Consider the following 20169-nt stretch of genomic DNA (forward strand, 5'->3'; position numbering starts at 1 on the left):
AAACAATTTGCCAAGCTATAATATTTAATATAACACTGCTGTCACAGCAACCCCTTTCTTCATAGACCATAATATCGAACTATCTATCATTACAAATTTGATATGCTATTTCTTTATTGATTGTTTTACAATGCTGTTGTACAAGAAAATAACGTACTGGTACGAAACACGTTTACAATGTTATACAGTTATTGCATTCACGAAAAAAGAAACTCGCTTTGCTCATTCTCTAAACATTGACTCGTACAATAAAGTGTAGCATTATAAAGAAGTTTTATATTATACTACTATGATTAAATTTTGTATTGGTAGGAAAGTAAAGTTTATTTGACAATTTTTTTAATTTTATCAATAAATTTATAGAAATATTGCTGCTGTTCATACCGGTATTTCATTTTATTTCTAACACTACACTGAATAAGAACATTTAGATATACGTGGGGTGTAACTTTAATAGTGGCAACACTGCTGTAAAAGCGAAACGAGACGGAATTAATTGTTGTCACTTTCACCACATGTCAGTCTATGTCTGCCCTCCTCCCCCCTAAAAGGACTCTTCTGTCGGACTCATAGAGCATGCGCTGTGGAGAGTTGAAGTTAGTCTCATGTTAGTTACAGCTCTAAGTGGTTGTGTTTCGCCATGTTTACAAAGCAGGAACAGCGATCTTGGCTGAAAATTCAATCTGTCCGTGGTCGTATAGCACGACAATGTCATGGTGGTCTTGTTGAGGCATGTGGAGTGACGGTGTTACCATACAGGACTGTGGCGAGGTGGGTTCGAGCCTTCAACGAGGGGCGTGACCGTGTGGAAAACATGGCTCGGCTGGGTTGTCCGAGCATTAGTGAAGAGGAAGTGCAAGCTGTTTCCGCGCTATTAGACAACGATCGAATATAATTTTAAGTTATCTTCCCTTTCGACATTAAAACTACAGTACAAAAATAAAATTCAGTATGTGATGACAGTACAGTACCATACATCACTGCATGATACTTTGAGATGTCTCCTCGTAGCAGATGTTGCCAGCACACTCCAAATGATACGAGTAAAGGCTAATATCTCAGCTAGGACAAACTAGCCAACTCCTATATAGGGACCGGATTTTTATGTAATATCAAGGTGTGAAATATGTACATATTTATGTAATAAAAATAAGCTGAATATGTACCAAATTATGTAAAATCATTAAAATATTTAATATCAATATCTGGCAGGTATAGGATAGGTATGACTCTCCAGTTGTGATTTCATAGAGCACCCGACTTTTTTACCGCATACTTGACACATCGCAATTTTTTCAACTGTAGTGAAACCTTCGTCCATCGCAATCCATGATTTTATTTTTGTTGCTAGGGTTGAAGATGCCATTAGGAAAGTTCAGGATAACAGAGGGTTTGGAATTGAACGGGTTACATCAGCTTCTTGTCTATGCGGATGACGTGAATATGTTAGGAGAAAATCCACAAACAATTAGGGAAAATGCGGAAATTCTTGTTGAAGCAAGTAGAGCGATAGGGTTGGAAGTAAATCCCGAAAAGACTAAGTATATGATTATGTCTCGTGACCAGAATATTGTACGAAATGGAACTATAAAAATTGGAGATTTATCCTTCGAAGAGGTGGAAAAATTCAAATATCTTGAAGCAACAGTAACAAATCTAAATGACACTCGGGAGGAAATTAAACGCAGAATAAATATGGGAAATGCCTGTTATTATTCGGTTGAGAAGCTTTTGTCATCTAGTCTTCTGTCAAAAAATCTGAAAGTTAGAATTTATAAAACAGTTATATTACCGGTTGTTCTTTATGGTTGTGAAACTTGGACTCTCACTTTGAGAGAGGAACAGAGATTAAGGGTGTTTGAGAATAAGGTTCTTAGGAAAATATTTGGGGCTAAGAGGGATGAAGTTACAGGAGAATGGAGAAAGTTACACAATGTAGACTGCACGCATTGTATACTTCACCTGACATAATTAGGAACATAAAATCCAGGCGTTTGAGATGGGCAGGACATGTAGCACGTATGGGCGAATCCAGAAATGCATATAGAGTGTTAGTTGGGAGGCCGGAGGGAAAAAGACCTTTGGGGAGGCCGAGACGTAGATGGGAAGATAATATTAAAATGGATTTGAGGGAGGTAGGATATGATGGTAGAGACTGGATTAATCTTGCTCAGGATAGGGACCAATGGCGGGCTTATGTGAGGGCGGCAATGAACCTCCGGGTTCCTTGGAGGCCGGTAGGTAAGGGTTGAAGATAAGGGGCCATTTTAGTTAGTTAAAAGCAGTAGATAAACTCACTTGCACTTTATCCTGTAAGTACTAAAACTAGAGAACTGAGTGAAATGAATGACACAACAGTACTGCAAGCACTGTTTCGCTTTACTGGATTAGGAGAAAATAAGAGATGTGGGACACATGCATTTTAGCTGCTCCCTGTAAGAAACAAAGTACCTACTAAAACCTCAAACTATAGGAATTTACAAACTGTTGTTTGAAAAGTGACATTCTTGTCTCATTTAGAAGGGTAGGATTATTCCAGCCAAGAACCATACTTTCTAATTGCTCGGAAAATCCCTTTTCCGTATAGGTCTACTAAATTTAAAGTAAAGAGGTCAAGCAATAACCTGAAAAGCTATTTATTTTAATCTTTCAACAGCTTTCCAGTTGTTCGAGACAAATCATGTCGTCCTCGTCCCACTCCATCGCAAAAAGGCAACGCTACTTTCAGAAGTAAAAAGGCTTTTTAAATCTGTGTATTTCAAATTGTAAATTTTCCCAGCAGAAGTTTTTTTTTTTTTTTTTCCTTTCAGAGAAGTAAAAATGAATAAAACCCCTAAATATGTAGATTTATGTAATATCAAGCCATAATTATGTAATGTGGAGTAAATATGTAAAAATATGTAGTATCTAATTTTAATATATTAATGGTAATTACAAGATTCGCAAACATTTGTTTTTTATATACGGTTAGGTTGAAAGGAATATAATATGTAATTACATAAAAATCCGGTCCCTACCTATAAGACAAACTACTGCACATGCCTGGTGAACATCCACTCACAGAGTATGCTTGCTACACTTCTGCTTGTAGCTCTCCAAATCTCAAGTTCAGCACACAAAATAAATCCAAATTTGTTTCAAAGGACAGCAGAAGTAAAGACAGTTTGCAGTTTTATGGCCAAAAATAATAAATACGAAAGTTTCTGCTGCTTCTTTGAACATTTGATGATATTTCTGCATAAACAGCAGCCACATCTACCATCACTAGTTTGTTGATCGGAGAGCTGTGTACAGGTAGAAAAGTTACAAATTTTGGAGGGCAACATAAATTACTTGCATTAAATTGCCAGTATTGTTGCACTTCGCCAGTTAGCAAGGAATGGTACATGTACTGCAGGTTTAGCTTAGTTGTGGCATCTTTTTTGTAAAGAGTCGTTATTTCGTTTCTTGTATAAAACATGTCACTGGTATTTCGTTTTGCTTCCCCCCCCCCCCCCAAATTAATTTTCATTTGCTTTCTCTCCATTTTTTTATATTGCTTCCATCTGTTTTTTTCTTCTTTCCAGCCTGTATTTTGTTTTAGTAATATAAAGTACACACCCAACAATAAAATGACAAATTGTGAATATGGTTTAATGAATAAAAAAGAACAAATGTACAGGAACAAGGATACAAGTTTTGAAACTTGGTGAAATATTTAATATTTTATTTCAAAAATGTCTGTAGCAAATTCAACTTAAAAATACTAAATACCACATTTTATACTTGAGTAATATCCAGGGTTTTTGGCTTTCTGTCAGCTACATTTCAGCCAACACTGACACAAATACTGTCTCAGCTTTCAGATTTTTGGCAATAGTCTCTGTACGTCAAACAACTGCATTTTCCTTTTTGCAGTCTATTCTGCTAAATTAACTCTACCCTGCTAGGCCACTCTCCTCAAAGAAAAGAATGGCAACAGTTTTACGTCATGATAATGTCAATTTGCAATTGAGGCAAGTACATTTCAAAAATCACGATTGATCAGAAAGAAGGTTACACACTTAATAAACAAGGAAAGCTACATTTTCTAAAGCTTAAGTATTGCTCATATTTTCGATAGAGAGTTTCGGTGACTGGTGGCCTGTGGTTTGAGTCTTATACAATGTAGGAGATGTGAGAGATCAGTTGTTCAACATTACGGTCTGGTCTAAGAACTGTTCTTCCAACGGAGTGTTAGGAATTGCGTGTTACAAGTCATCAGCTTACATTGATAAGCACACTTTTCTGAACCAAATAATTCGGTGTAACAATTTATTATTGTTTCTGGCAATGAGACATTGTTCCACTGCTTTATACCTACTAGTAAGAGAGCAAATCTGGAATGGAAACACGTCAATTCACCAAGAATATTTGAAATAAGATCCTATCATAAGGGAATGATGACTTTAATTTTTTAAGGTTCTCTGTATGTTATTTATGGAATAAATATAGTAGGCCTACGAATGAACTATTAATGCCGAAAAATATTACACAATACTGAATAGAGAAATTATGAGGAAGCATTAAGAGGAAATATCTCAATCTTCTGAATGAAGCAGTGACTCTCCTCCACAATGCAGCCTAGATCATATATGTAGAGTAAACGCAAGGAGAGCTTGCCACGGAAAGCTGCGCGAACTTTCGGAAACGTTCGGGTGCACTCGACCTCGCTTCGATTCAATTGGCAAACTGTCATCAGTTCTCAGTCGTTTGCTGGCTTGATGTTTCGAGTGAGATTTACCACAGTGTATGTAATGTAAACCTAGTTGCAGAGTAACTAATAACATAACATTGTTGAAAATACAGAAGCACGATTTTTTTTACACATAAAATCACTGAATGAAATGACAAAGATGTTATAAGAAATATGTAATCGTGTAATAATTGATATTTGACATTGTAATAAAATAAGTTACTAATAACTACAGACGTGGACAAATTATTAGCAAAATTGAAGATTTTTATTATATATTTTTGCAAAATATGATTCTTAAATTTAGACTACAGTTGACATTTTTGTGTATTTCCAAATAATTAGCCAAATTGAAGATTTGTATTGTATATTTTTCAAAATTTAACTCTTCAATTTGGACTACATTTGATATTTTTGCATATTTACAAATTATTAGCAAAACCGAAGGTTTTCATTGCATATTTTTACAAAATTCGATTCTTCAATTTGGACTACAGTTGACATTTTGGATATTTCCAAATTATTAGCAAAACTGAAGATTTTTGTTTTATATTTTTACAAAATTTGGCTCTTCAATGCAGTTGACATTTTTGCTAATTTATAAATTACTGGTATTAGCTAAATTGAAGATTTTTATTATATATTTTTACAAAACTTGACTCTTCAATTTAAACTACAGTTGACATTTTGGATATTTCCAAATTATTAGCAAAACTGAAGATTTTTGTTTTATATTTTTACAAAATTTGGCTCTTCAATGCAGTCGACATTTTTGCTAATTTATAAATTACCGGTATTAGCTAAATTGAAGATTTTTATTATATATTTTTACAAAACTTGACTCTTCAATTTAAACTACAGTTGACATTTTTGCATAGTTCTGTCTACTGTAATGATGGAAATATGCAAAATTGTCAACTGTAGTCTAAATTGAAAAGTCAAATTTTGTAAATACAATTATCATAAAAATCGTCAATTTTGTTAATAATTTGTCCACGTCTGTAATATTATGTGATTTTATTAAAATGTTCCGATAACTAGGGTACTATGGTGGTTTATTTTAATCTGTATATACTCCTTATGTTACGAGTGGAGCCTGTTTCGTTTTTCATAAATTTATAAACGTTACAAATAATTCCCTAGTTTGACTGTGTAACGTTTTATTAGCACAGAGCGAAACAGGGACATTGTTAAGTACACAGAATGTTATACAGAACTCTGTTATTTAACAAACACACTTTGAACTACATAAAACTCCTGATATCAGGGATAAAACGCAGAATATGTAACGCACACGCTGGCTTCTACCCGCTCTGCACAGCAACCCTCCACGATACGAACAGCTCAAGACCGCGCTTTCGAATGCGCCCTGTAATCAGCATTAGGTGATTCATAGCAGCCCTGTAACGAGCATGGCGGCACGAGGACCGAATATCATTCTCTGCACATCAGTCAAATGGGCAAGCTTTCTTTGCGCTTCCTCTAACATATAGGTCGGCCTTATAGGCTTTGACGTTAACAACTTTTGTCAGGTTTACTATGCTGCCATCTAGTTGTTACATAAGGAGTCAAGTCATAATTCCCATTTCAAATTCGGGGTATTCTTTTGATGCCAAACTGGTCAACGCTTTGCAAAGAAAGATCTAGTTTCAACATTCCATCAGTAGATACATATTTCAATGTGTTTTTCCTTCACTTTTCTTTTTTAATTTCAGACAGTTGAACGTAACGGATTCAGTATCCATCTGTGACTCTTAATTGTTTTGAATTTCTTTCGAAAAATACTCAAAAGGCAGTAGATTAAAATCGTACTTTGGGTGGTATCTACTGGTTTGAGTAAAATTATACTTGTTTACCATTTTACAGGGATTTGTATTTTTGGGATGGAGTCATGAACTGGTACATTAGTGAGGGGGAGGGGGGGGGAAGGCCCAAAAGTGGGTCGTACCACAGTCTAGTATATACAGTCGCGAAGCTCAATACGTAGTAAATATGCAAACATTAGATAGTTGCTCACCTCTAGGATCGCTAATATCGCCTCATTACAGGCAATGAAAAATAGTACCGTCACAGTCTATTGTTTCTAGCACCCTCAAAACTCAAGCTTCGTGACTGTATACAGTAAAACCTCTCCTTACGGACACCCCCAAGATACGGACACTCCTCATATACGGACAGATTTTTATGTCCCAACTGAAATAATATAGAAATAATGATAAATTTAACTCTCGTTTACGGACACTCTCAGACACGGACACGAACAGCTGTTTCACAGTCCTAAAGCTTGCTTTACTTCCTGACTGCGGACAGAACTTGGATTTCAAGACATAATGTGTTACAAAAATGGAAAATTTAACTTTGAGAACTGTACATGAATTCCTTAACATGAAAAAAGACAATAAGTGTCTTGTAGGCTACCACTAGCTCAGCCGGCTACCTCTTGTTAGCTGAAAGCGGGTGGATAAACAAAGTCATAAAATTGAACCTGTCTGATGGGTCCAAAGTTACCGCGATCGTGAAATTATATTCGACACATGATAGAGTTAGTAGGATTATTCTCTTCACTCCAATCAGTTGTTCTGTTTCGAGAGACATGGCACCTAACGTAAAGGTTAAGTTGAAAACTGTAAATTACAGTACTGCATAACTGCAGACCTAGAATAAAATTGCATGGCACAGAACTGTATTTCCCTTTTTCGGTTTTATCTGCTGTAGTTCAAAGTTGCAAAGAATTAAACTACAGTAATACATTTCATTTAAAGGTGAAGAGATACATAATGCATATTATAAATTTACTGTTAGATTGGGGAGCCTCCCTCCCAATTAAGGACACCTCCCAGATGCGGACAGATTGTTACGTCCCTTTGATGTCCGTAAATGAGAGGTTTCACTGTATAGTAGACTGTGGTCGTACCTTCAAAAATTTTGGGAACCACTGCTCTATGGAATAGATTATGTTATGTTGCAGAACAACAAATGGAGAACGTGATGCAATATTTTCCCTAAACAATGCAACACTCAACAATCATCATACATTTCAGATTATGCCTTTTGATTTTCATCTCTCTTTCAAGGCATATTTTCACATGTGATGAAATCGTCAAATGTTTCAGAAAAATGTGGACGTAATAGCAGGGATATATCTTTCATGCGTCCAATATCGAAAAACGAATTACCCAATAGCGCAAATAGCGCAATTTTCATGGCGACTGTATTGAAATATAATGTAAATATGAACTTTATATCACAGAGCAAGTGTGTGTAACATAACTCCACTTTGACATACTAATACTGCAATCATTCTTTCTGATCAACTGTAGCACATTATGTCTAAATTAAGTAGTCTGATCATAAAAATCAATTCACAACCGAATAAAGATGCACTTACATCAACTGACAGCCTGTTGTTTCATTGTTAAGTAACGGTATGTTTAATATCTGTCAGTCTGTAACAACACAAACAACTGCTACAATGGAATGATGCAAGATAAGATACTTGATACGAGATGGTTCTGAATTTCATCAAAATGGACCACTTTTTACATTTGTTTTTTAAATTATTAAAGAAAACAAAAATTACACAGATTTACAATAAAATTAAAACACATTACAAAAAATACAAGAGATATCACTCAGTCTCGGGAAATGTCTGGAAACAAAACACTCTAGCAAAAGTCTTGCACAACACCAGCTGAAAGACTTTAAATAGTGGGGGATGAATAATGTTTAACCAAGGCACAGCTTCGACAAAGCCACGAAGGGGTTGAATTGCTGTCTGATGAGAGTCAAGTGCAATGCAACCAATGTGCTTCAGTTCAGGAATGTTAAAATCCACGGCATCCTCACGGGGACAACTGAATTACTTGCAAGCGCATGTGTGTCTGTGTGTGCCAAGCCACAGAGCCGATTTTAATACCGGTAATAAAAGATTCTTCAAAGTCTTTAATAAATTCAATATGTTGGACTTATTGTGAATCGCACAAGAATGTCAATTATGTATGTATGTATTTAATGCTGAAGAGTTCACAATGAAGTTATTCTCTTTCTTGCTTCCCAATATTTGGAGGTGATATCTTGAAAATTCTGGAGACCTGCACAATGTTTTCATGTCCACTTCTTCAAGTTTAGGGCATAGAGGGCAATACGAGATTGGAAATATGCCAGTTCTATGGAGATGTTTGCCCAGACAATCATGTCCAGTAAAAAGCCAAAACATGGCATCAGCAGATTTATGAGGCAATTCAGAAATTTGATTAGGGTTCTCCAAATGTTCCTTAAGTTAACAATTTTCATTCATCAACTTATAATAATTTTCATTAATTTTCTTCTTTATTGATTCATAAGAGAATGCTGTTGTTGTTTTCTGTTTAATTTTGGAGCCTTTTTTAACTAGCATATCGACTTTTTCATTTCCTTGTATATTACAATGTGTTGGAATCCATTGCATAACTAATTTCTTTTATCCATTTAATTCCCTAAAAACAAGATAAAAATAGCATACTTAAGGCAGTGGGAGTGGAAAAAATTCTTATTCAAACAAATAGTTAGAATAAACAACAACAAAAACGAACCCCAATATAAAATTTACAATTTACAAACCGAAGGCAGGAAGTCATTTGGACAATCTATGAAAAAGACGTGTGACAAATCTTCAAGACGAAAGAGATTGTTAAAGTCTTATCCTACACTGTCAATGTGACAATGTTAAATTTGATTATTTATTGATCCATTATCTCAGAATCTACTGAAGATATCACAATGAAATTTTTACAGGTTACTTACAAGGTTTCTAACCAAACAGACTCACATTTATCAGGACATACAAGTTGTAAAAAAAGTTTTGAACTTCTAAAATAATATTGATTTTATTTTGTTGTTTTTAGTGAAATGTCCCATTTTCTCAGAACTGCATAAGATACAAGGATGAAATTTCAAACACATGTTGATAACAATACAATAATTAAATAGATATATAAGGTTATTCAAAAGTAAGTTCCCATTTTGAAAGAGCTGTATCTTCTGTACATATTAGCAATTTGGTTCCATATAGGTAATAATATGAAAGACACTCTTTCAGCTTTCCCAATAACAGGACTGCCACATTGGACAAAGCATAACAAACACACAAAGTGAAAACAAAAACAGATCACAAAAGAGAAATGTGGGGAATGAATAAAAAAAAAGGGAAATTAAGAATAGGAAAGATAATAGCATACATATAACAGGTTTGGTATTTTTTTTTCGATGCGTGTTTTGTTGCTATGGTAACTGTGTCACACTTGTATAAACAATAACTGTTGTTCAGAATACAGACGTCAGTTGCAGGAGAGTAATTTTAATAATTTTTACAATGGTTTTAACTTTACGAGTTCGAATTGGCCTCCTTCAGTGCTATTACGAATGCAATAGACAATATGGCATATGTATTGAGAAAATTCGAACGTTACATGAATTGAGAAATGGACAGATGAGGCATTGAATTGAACGAAGGTGTTAACACTCATAATTGCAGGATATGGGCAGAAGATAATCTGAACACAACTGAATAGCCGTCAGAACAAGGTTGTAACCAGCAAATACGAAATTCTTTAAAAAATGGGGAAAAACACATTGCACCGTACCGGTACATTCTTTTAATTTTTTAAAGCAAGGTTGACAATCAGACATGTGTGCTGATTTTAATTCGAGTACACATAGGACATCATTAATAACCAATATTGACGAAAAAGTCAACTTATGAGAAATGAGGGTTACAACCTTGTTCTGGGCGGCTATTCAATTATACAGCAAGGATTACATGATATCAAAGTTATTGTCTGGTGTGGTTTTACGTTACATTTCATAATAGGACCGTATTTCTATGAAGAAATTGAAAATTGATAAACAAAAACAGTGACTGTAATCGGGCAGTGATTTTTTAGAATGTTGCAAGACTTTACAATACCGGTGTTACAGAATCATGAAATCGAAAACATTGTTTTCATGCAGGACGACGCTCCACCTCACATACACAATAATGTAAGGTTATTTACAAGAAGTCGTCGCTGAACGATTCACATTATTTCCAGGTTAGTTGAATCAACTCATCTAGTGAACGATATAAATCTTTAAAATACTAGGTGTCTCTCTCCCTTGTTACTTGTGGGCCATCCCAAACCCCGACCTCCACCCCTAAGAGCGCCGGTCCTTATATACCCGTCAGTCAAGGCCTTCTGACAAATAAAAGCAATTGACAATAGATATCTCAGTCATGACAACCTCATAAAATATCTTATCAATTGAATAATCGATCTTGCTACGTACAACATAATTATATTATATTATTATATTATTACCCATTTCAGCGAGTACTGACGACCACTGCAAAATACGATAATTTGGTCCAGGGAGTATTCTCTTTTGGCACAAGGATGATTTATGTAACATGTTTCTAAATTATTAGTCTTTTAAATACCGGTACATTCTTTAATAAATCACTGAAAAACAAATGTGAATATAGGAAGTGGAGTGAGTACGAAATTATTATTTCTTGGCGCATCATTTTTACGTAAATAACGAAAAATAAAAAGGGATTATTAGAAAGTAAGTACACTGCGTTTGTCAAATGCGCATCACCATGCTTTCGAAAAGGCACTTTTAAGTGCCCGACACCCCGCTTTTTTTTCATCATGTGCTACAAATCAGATCATCATCGGGGCTTGCAGCCCCGATACCCCGCTTTTTTCATCATGTGCTACATGTCGGATCATCATCGGGGCTTGCAGCCCCGATACCCCGCTAATTCCATCATGTGCTACACGTCAGATCATCATCGGGGCTTGCAGCCCCGATATCCCGCTTTTTTCATCATGTGCTACATGTCGGATCATCATCGGGGCTTGCAGCTCCGATACCCCGCTTTCTACGTCATGTGTTACACGTCGGATCATCATCGGGGCTTGCAACCCCGATATCCCGCTTTCTACGTCATGTGTTACACGTCGGATCATCATCGGGGCTTGCAGCCCCGATACCCCGCTTTTTAAATCATGTGCTACACATCGGATCATCATCGGGGCTTGGAGCCCCGATACCCTGCTTTTTACATCATGTGCTACACGTCGGATCATCATCGAGGCTTGTAGCCCCGATACCCCGCTTTTTACATCATGTGCTACACGTAGGATCATCATCAGGGCTTGCAGCCCCAATACCCCGCTTGCTACGTGCAAAACAATTATATTATATTATTACCCATTTCAGCGAGTACTGACGACCACTGCAAAATAAGATAATTTGGTCCAGGGAGCATTCTCTTATGGCACAAGGATGATTTATGTAACATGTTTCTAAATGCTACGTACAACATTATTTTATTATATTATTATTACCCATTTCAGCGAGTATTGACGACCACTGCAAAATACGATAATTTGGTCCAGGGAGCATTCTCTTTTGGCACAAGGATGATTTATGTAACATGTTTCTAAATTATTAGTCTTTTAAATACCGGTACATTCTTTAATAAATTACTGAAAAACAAATGTGAATACATAGGATGTGGAGTGAGTACGAAATTATTATTATTTTTTATTTTTTGGCGCATCATTTTTACATAAATAACGACAAATAAAAACTAACATGCCACATAACATTATTTTAAGAAATACAAGAAACAAGCATGAACGATATTCACCATTCTTAATGATCTTGGGATAGAAAAAAAACCGTATGGAATAGAAATTACATACAAATGTGCGTGTAATAAACAATAAGCAAACCATCTTCGATTAATAATTCCAAAACAACGTGAATATAGCGTGCATTGTGTAGGAAAATAATTTCTTGTAAGTTGCTCCCAATGTGCATCATTGTTAACTTATGAAAACAAATGAAAATTAACATGGCATATAAAAACACTATTTGAAGAAAGATAGGAGATATTAAGTAATATTCATCGTTCTTAATGACCTTCGGATGGAAAATAACAATGAAATATGTATAAAATAGAAATTACATACAGGTGAGCATATAAAAAACAGTAAGTAGAATTATTTATTTGATTAATAAGCTTAAATTACTCCAGGTTTAGTGTGTTGTGTAACAATAGACAATGGAATCGTTCACAGAAGTGAACTATAAATGATGTGAATCGTTCAGCGACGACTTCTTACAAATAACCCAATGTAAAACACTATTGCGTAACACATTTGGTGATCGTGTGATTAGTAGACATTTTCCGAACAGTTGGCCTTCTAGGTCACCAGACATAAATCCAGCTGACTACTGGTTATGGGATTATCTAAAAGAAAAGGTATTTCTTAGTAGACCTACTACACGTGAGGAACTAAAACAATCGATATTGGATGCCATTGAAAACATCCCTAGGAATGTGCTTACTAATGCCATTTATAGCATAGAAGAAAGAATACTTCTTCTTGAACAACAAGGTGGTGGCCATATTTAATTTTTTCGTGTTTTAATAAAATCCCATTTCTTTACGAACAAATTGGTGTTTTTAGTTTTGTGGGATATAAAAATTTGACGAACTTATTACCATTTCAAAATGGGAACTTACTTTTGAAACCTTATACATTAAGTGATGCATGTCTATTAGTTTGATCAGAAAAATATGTGTTATTGTATATAAAAAAACAAGAAAATAAAATCAACATTTGAAAACAAATCAGAACTTTTTTACAACTTATATTTCTTGATAAATCTGCGTCAGTTTGCTTACAAACATATCTTTATTCTGTAAAAATTTCAGTACAATATCACCAGTAGTTCATGAGATAATGGGTTATCTCATTAAATATCGGTAAACAAATTTAACATTGGCAGTATAGGGTAGTTAAACTCCTCATGATGATGATAATGATGATGATTGTGATAATGATATTTTCTCTTGCGCTATTTATTATGCATTTGTTTGTGTTTGATCACTGACAGTGTCATGGTTCTTATTCTGCACTGTAAAAATAAATATTCTAATTTCCTCCCTTATGATGTGACAGAATTATAAAAAATATGACAAGGAAACTACTTCGTGGAGAAGAAGACACCCCATTAATCAAAAGACTAGACGCATTAGCTTTTACCCAGATTCAAGTCATGGCGAGTCAAGTGAAATTTGTTGTGGACAAAGACAGTTTTGGGGTGGATACCATCTCCTCTATCACAATTCTACCAGTTTTCCAATAATAATCATTCTTTGTGCAATATAGAGACAGCTTTGGCATGTTAGGCCCGTAACACACTTTAAGAGTTTTCGCTAACGAGAAATGTGTTGCGAGAAAGAGGCGAAGAGCCTTCCTCCACACACTTGGCGAGTTCTCGCTATCACAGATCACACCTCGCTATGATCATCTATGCACTGCCTTCATGCAGAAAGCATTTTTCTGATTATAGTAATCACTCGTTGGGGGAAATATTATAGGTTATGTATTTACATATATTGTCGTACTTAAATATATAACCTGTAAGTATATTGTCGTACTTTACAAATTACATACGAACGCTATGTTGAATCTGAGTATTCAGATGATGAGGAAATGGAGTTACATGAACATATTTTGTTAATGAAAAGAAAAAGTAGCCTAAAATTAAAGCCAGAAATGTCTGAAACTCACAGGACGAGTTTTGGACACTGGTTTCGATTTGAATGATGATACGTTTTAGGCGTTATTTCAGGTTGAATGGACCTCAGTTTTTTGCCATTCATGATATGATAGAGGATTCTTTGCTATGTTCTGATTAAAATTATGTAAACTGTTAAGACATATAGATACATTATTTCAAATGTTTAATTAATACTATTAAATCTCATCAAAATAAAATATAGCCCTATTTATTTTCAGATAATCTGATATTTGTCTCCAGATTTCTTCTTTAAGTTTCGTGTTTTTATAGTTTTCATCCCGTGTATCATATAAATAGGCCTACGGGTGACATCGTACAAGTTTGATAAGTTTCTGACTGCAATTATCAGCCATCTTTCCTCATTTTCAAATAAAATCAATACAATTCATCGCCACCTGTGATATCTTTTTCTACATTCAATCGTGATAAAGAATATAAATGTCAAACATCTTTGATAAATGTATCAAGAAAATTTGCTGAGCTACCGATTCCAGCGAGAAACTCGTGCGAGGTTTTTGTCTCGAACGAGAATCTCTTCCAGTGTGTGGACATCCATTTGAATCCATGTTATCAATTTTTTAATTTTCTCGCAACACATTTCTCGCTGGCGAAAGCTCTGCAAGTGTGTTACGGGCCTTACTTCTGGAGGGGACGCTTGGGTGGACATGTCACTGCACACTCAGAGTATCAGGTTCGAAGTCCAGTGCTTGCAAATGGAATGTGTGGTGTGTGACGGGATTCAGCAACGCAGTCTCGCCTCATACAACAGCACTGGGGACGGAATGCTTTGTCATGTAATGTGATTGAAGTCTGTTACGCGTAGCGCGGCAGCAGCAGACGCGGTCGCTGGTGTCATGGTAGGTGGTGGAAGTGGTTGTACTCGAGCTCCTGCTGCTCTTGCAAGATGGCGGCCAGCACCTTCTCCACGTTTTCTGGCAGGTGGTCGAGCAGCATCCGCGGCATCATAGCCAGGTGCATGAACTCCTCTGCGATCGCCCAGCGCATCGCGTACTTGGAGCCGCCACCGCCCGAGAGCCTGTTGGAGCAATGCAGCGTGCCTCACTTGTATTCTGATCAAGTACACACAGACAGAACGGATAGGTAGGTAGGTAGGTATTATCGTCACTCTTTAAAGGTTAACGTTTGGCATCTCTTTGATTGCTAGCGACACAGAGGAAGTTTGCTTTGTCGAGCTGCTCCAATCAAATTCCGTTATTCTTTAGTGACTATTAAAGTCTGTGTGATGAATCTTGTCTCACTGTAAAAAGAGAGAGAAAGGAGATATGTCTTACCTCGTCTGTGTTGTTATTGCGATGGGGGGAGTGAAGCGATGCCAGTAGCGGAAGGGACTAGTTGATACATTCTGAAGCGCAAAATAAAGTAACAAAATATCTGTCTTTGTACTGCATAGTTCCGTCACTGAGCTTGTCTTTCAAGAAACTGAGTTCTGGCAGCCTGTACAATAACAAGGTTTTGAAAGGAATCCTGAAAATTTACAACCCTCCTATAATCTCCACCCTCATTTGAAGGGACTTGGTTTTATTGCTACTGAGACAAGTTAAACCGCACCAGGTATAGTCCACGTGGAGTCATTTCCATGTTGCCAGAGAGTGCCTTAACTACATATAGGCTTATATATCTTCACGAGTTTGCAGATGCTAGTAGCGCTTTGTGCATACAGGTTGTCTCATGAGGAATGTAAACTACTTCAGGATAATGTAGTTTGGGTTAATCTAAATCGATTTAACCTGATATATCTATGTACGAAGTCTAACGTTTGGGGAGAAATTAATAGGATTGTCAACCGTCCAGAATTTCTTTGGATTGTCAGGAAATCAGTTTCCTATACAGGAAAGAAATTAAATTGTTTTCAGGATGCTTAATGTCCGGAATTGCGATTTTATATTCTAAAATGTATGCAAACATTAATTTTTGGTCCTACAGAATTGATCTGTTATGGTACCGGTAACAACTGATGATTCGATCCAGTGCCATGGATTGAACTTTGGCATAGGTCAGTGGTTAGAGTGCTTGGTGCGTAGAACCAAGGACCCGGGTTCGATCCCCGGCATTGGAGCGAATTTCTCTCCTCTAGTAACAATTGTTAAAGAAAATGGCTGAACACATACTTGCTCTTTCAATATTAGCAATGCTAATTTGGAACGAAGTGAAAAATCTCCGGACTAACGAGAGGAATTGGATAAGGCAGAACCTGTGACATGAGAACTCTTAGTAAAGTCGAACTTTAATATGTCCTATAGATAATTTTTTTTTTCAATTTTCTTTCCACAGACGAAGAACTATTAAACAAAACAAAGGAATTTTACAATGTCAATTTTTTATTTTCCACCTATGCTTATCTACATTTAGATAAGCATAGGTGGAAAATAAAAAATTGACACTGTAAAGTGGGGTGACTTTGAACGCAGAGGTGACTTTGAACAGTAATTTAGCGCCTTTCTAAATTAAATGCTGTACCCTATTGCGAAAGAACTGAACTAGTTTATTGACAACTTAAACAGTTTTATCGCAATTGGGTACAGCATTTAATTTAGAAAGGCGCAAAATTACTGTTCAAAGTCACCCCTCTTTACGGCATTGTAAAACATCAAGCTTATCGGCATCTTCAAAATGAAACTAAAACAAAGGAAGCAATAAGCATTTCTTTAAACTATAATGTTAATGTAGCGAGTCTAGTGACGTGTATATCAATCCTTGTGCTTTTAAATGTGTAAGACTGTTATGCCATCAATTTTAACGTCCACCCAAATGTTAAAACAAAGTTAATGCGCCTAATTCTAATTGTTTGTAATTGGACTTAGAATACAAGTGCAGATTACTCACATGAAATGCGTTTTACGTTTTTTGAATGTACATTTACTTTTAATAAATGTGTCCTGAATTTCCGTCCCCTGAAGTTGGCAACTCTAGAAATTAAGGGGAAAAGTCTTGCGGTTTTGTGTGCTACACTTGACGTATTACGTCAGATCTTTCGCACATGGTAGCATCTGAGCTCCACAACCTCAGCGCAACACACAGAACTGAATACACGTTCGCTTGACATTTAATTCATGTATTCGCCCAGTTATTCCTACAGAATTGTTACCGTAACAGATATATTCTGTTGCTAGAAGAATTTACTAAAGATTATTATTTTTTGGTCCTACAGAATTATTACCGTAACAGATATATTCTGTTGCTAGAAGAATTTACTAAAGATTATTATTTTTTGGTCCTACAGAATTGTTACCGTAACAGATATATTCTGTTGCTAGAAGAATTTACTAAAGATGATTATTTTTTGGTCCTACAGAATTGTTACCGTAACAGATATATTCTGTTGCTAGAAGAATTTACTAAAGATTATTATTTTTTGGTCCTACAGAATTGTTACCGTAACAGATATATTCTGTTGCTAGAAGAATTTACTAAAGATTATTATTTTTTGGTCCTACAGAATTGTTACCGTAACAGATATATTCTGTTGCTAGAAGAATTTACTAAAGATTATTATTTTTTGGTCCTACAGAATTGTTACCGTAACAGATATATTCTGTTGCTAGAAGAATTTACTAAAGATTATTATTTTTTGGTCCTACAGAATTGTTACCATAACAGATATACCGGTATTCTGTAGGACCAAAAAAAATAATAATCTTTGGTAAATTTTTCTAGCAACAGTGCATATTTCTGTACAGATTACTGTGCACATTACTGTGGAATCCCGGCTACCAAGTCACTCAACTGAGTGCGCTCCTTGTAGAATGGCAGTTGACTTAATAAATGTCAACATACATGCCCAACTTGTAATTAGGCCACAAAGGGAAAAACACTGGAGGAGGGGAGTTCGATCCGGTGCTATGGATTGGACTTCGGCGTAGCTCAATGGTGAGAGCGCTTGGTACATAGAACCAAGAACCCGGGTTCGATCCCTGGTGCCGGAGCGAATTTTTCTCCTCTAATATTAATCATTTTAATATTAGTTCAAGAAAATACTCTATAAATGGTCATACAAATCTGAAGAATGATACAGAAGCTAGCATAAAAAGGCATATGTCACCTTGGTCAGATAATTTTTTATACTTCCAATAATGATAAAGTCAGCATGTAATTGCAACCCTGAGAGTACCGAGATGCTGCGCCCCATGTCTTGGGCCTGCTACTTACTTCTCTGCTTTGCTCCTCTTGCGGTGGGTGATGTGGAGGATCCTTCCAGGGGTGAACAGACGTATGCGTGAGAACCGTCGGGCTGGTACATCCCTTGCCAGGACTGACTCCTCCTGGAACATCAATTGCCTCATTCTACTACAGTCGAACCTCTGTACAACAGAAACCAATATAAAGATGTTTTATCCATCATTACAACGATGGTCATTAGAATGTCATGTTTTATTTAACGACGCTCGCAACTGTAGAGGTTATATCAGCGTCGCCGGATGTGCCGGAATTTTGTCCCGCAGGAGTTCTTTTACATGCCAGTATATCTACTGACATGAGCCTGTCGCATTTAAGCACACTTAAATGACATCGACCTGGCCCGGGATCGAACCCGCAACCTTGGGCATAGGCCAGCGCTATACCAACTTGCCAACCAGTGGTCATTAGAGAAACCCCGAGGAAATAATAAAAACACTGTAATAATGTTTAAAAATTCACTTGCTTTTCATGTTCAAAATTTCACTTTTCATTTGGTATAGCCCTCTTAAAGATGTTTTCCGTTTTTTAGTCTACCCTCTTTGATATACTTGTTGATCGATCTTGGCATTCTGTTCAAGGATCATATTACAATAACTCTACCTGCTTCAAGGGTGCGTGATCCTTAACAGAATTTTCTATGGTTCCTGCCACTGTCTTCCTGGCCACCTGGAGCTTTTCACATTCGAGTATTACTTGTTAATGATGGCCGTTGTAACACAAAAACAAATCAGTTTGTAAACTAAATTAGCTGCATTTAATGATTTAAGTAGGAGATTGAAGCAGACTGAAGTGGCTAAAATGTATGTGTCTGCACAGTAACACTCCAACATTTATAAAGAAATGCAAGAAAACAGAAGACTGCAGCAAATGGTAAAATGAATCCTGAACGTAAGCGTTTAACCTCCTCAGTCCTGTTGTAGAGTATACTATACATAATTATATTTTAATTTTTTTGCAGTATCTTGGATACTTTTGAATTTTTGAATAATTAAATTTGATAGAAATGAAGAGTATCACTTTTGCAACATTTCTATACCAGATTTATAAGTTAGAATTAAAATTTTGGGGCACCAAGAGTCAAAATTGCCCCAAAATTAGATTTTCTGTGAAGACATGATTTGGGATTTTTGGGACCCCAGAATGATTATGTATATATATTTTTTTCAATTTAAAAACAAATATAAATTCGGGACTGAAGAAGTTAAGAAGTCCACCTCTGTGGAGTAACGGTTAGCGAGTTTGACCGTGAAACGAGTGGGCCAGGGTTCAAATCCTGGTTAGGGTTTTTTCCGGGATTTTCCCTCAACAAACTGAAACAGAATTGCTGGGACCTCGGACTCATTTCGCCATAATTAATTCACATATCATCATCATCCATATCATAGCACGGGTTAAGTTCACGGTGTGGCGTGCTGTACTTGTACAAGAGTGTGGCCATTCGGCTACCCAATCATTCACAGAATAGGAGTGGTAATAAGCCTCAGGCTACAGCGCAAGTCTTCTGGTCCCTCCTCCGTACAAGAGGAAAAAAGAAAAAGCATTTAAAAATCGGGGCAGCAAAAGCATTGACATTGCTACCTTGAAGTGGTTTAATATCTCTAGTATTCCACCAGATCATCTGATTGTGCTCAAAGCAA

At 36.2% G+C, this 20169-nt stretch overlaps 1 protein-coding gene across 2 annotated transcripts in view; it reads right to left on the minus strand.

Annotated features, from left to right (window-relative positions):
• Positions 1-3617: 3617 nt before the first annotated feature.
• The window catches only part of LOC138715806 (diacylglycerol lipase-beta-like), a 255695-nt gene continuing 239143 nt past the window's right edge, over positions 3618-20169 (minus strand). For both annotated transcript variants that reach the window (XM_069848895.1, XM_069848896.1), the window contains 2 exons: positions 18503-18615; positions 3618-15371 (listed from right to left, as the gene is read on the minus strand). In XM_069848895.1, coding sequence (XP_069704996.1) covers positions 15188-15371; positions 18503-18615 — 297 coding nt within the window. In that variant the 3' untranslated portion in view covers positions 3618-15187. The remainder of the gene's footprint in view (positions 15372-18502; positions 18616-20169) is intronic.

This window comes from Periplaneta americana, chromosome 15 (genome assembly GCF_040183065.1).
Source record: "Periplaneta americana isolate PAMFEO1 chromosome 15, P.americana_PAMFEO1_priV1, whole genome shotgun sequence".
Classification (NCBI taxonomy): domain Eukaryota; kingdom Metazoa; phylum Arthropoda; class Insecta; order Blattodea; family Blattidae; genus Periplaneta; species Periplaneta americana.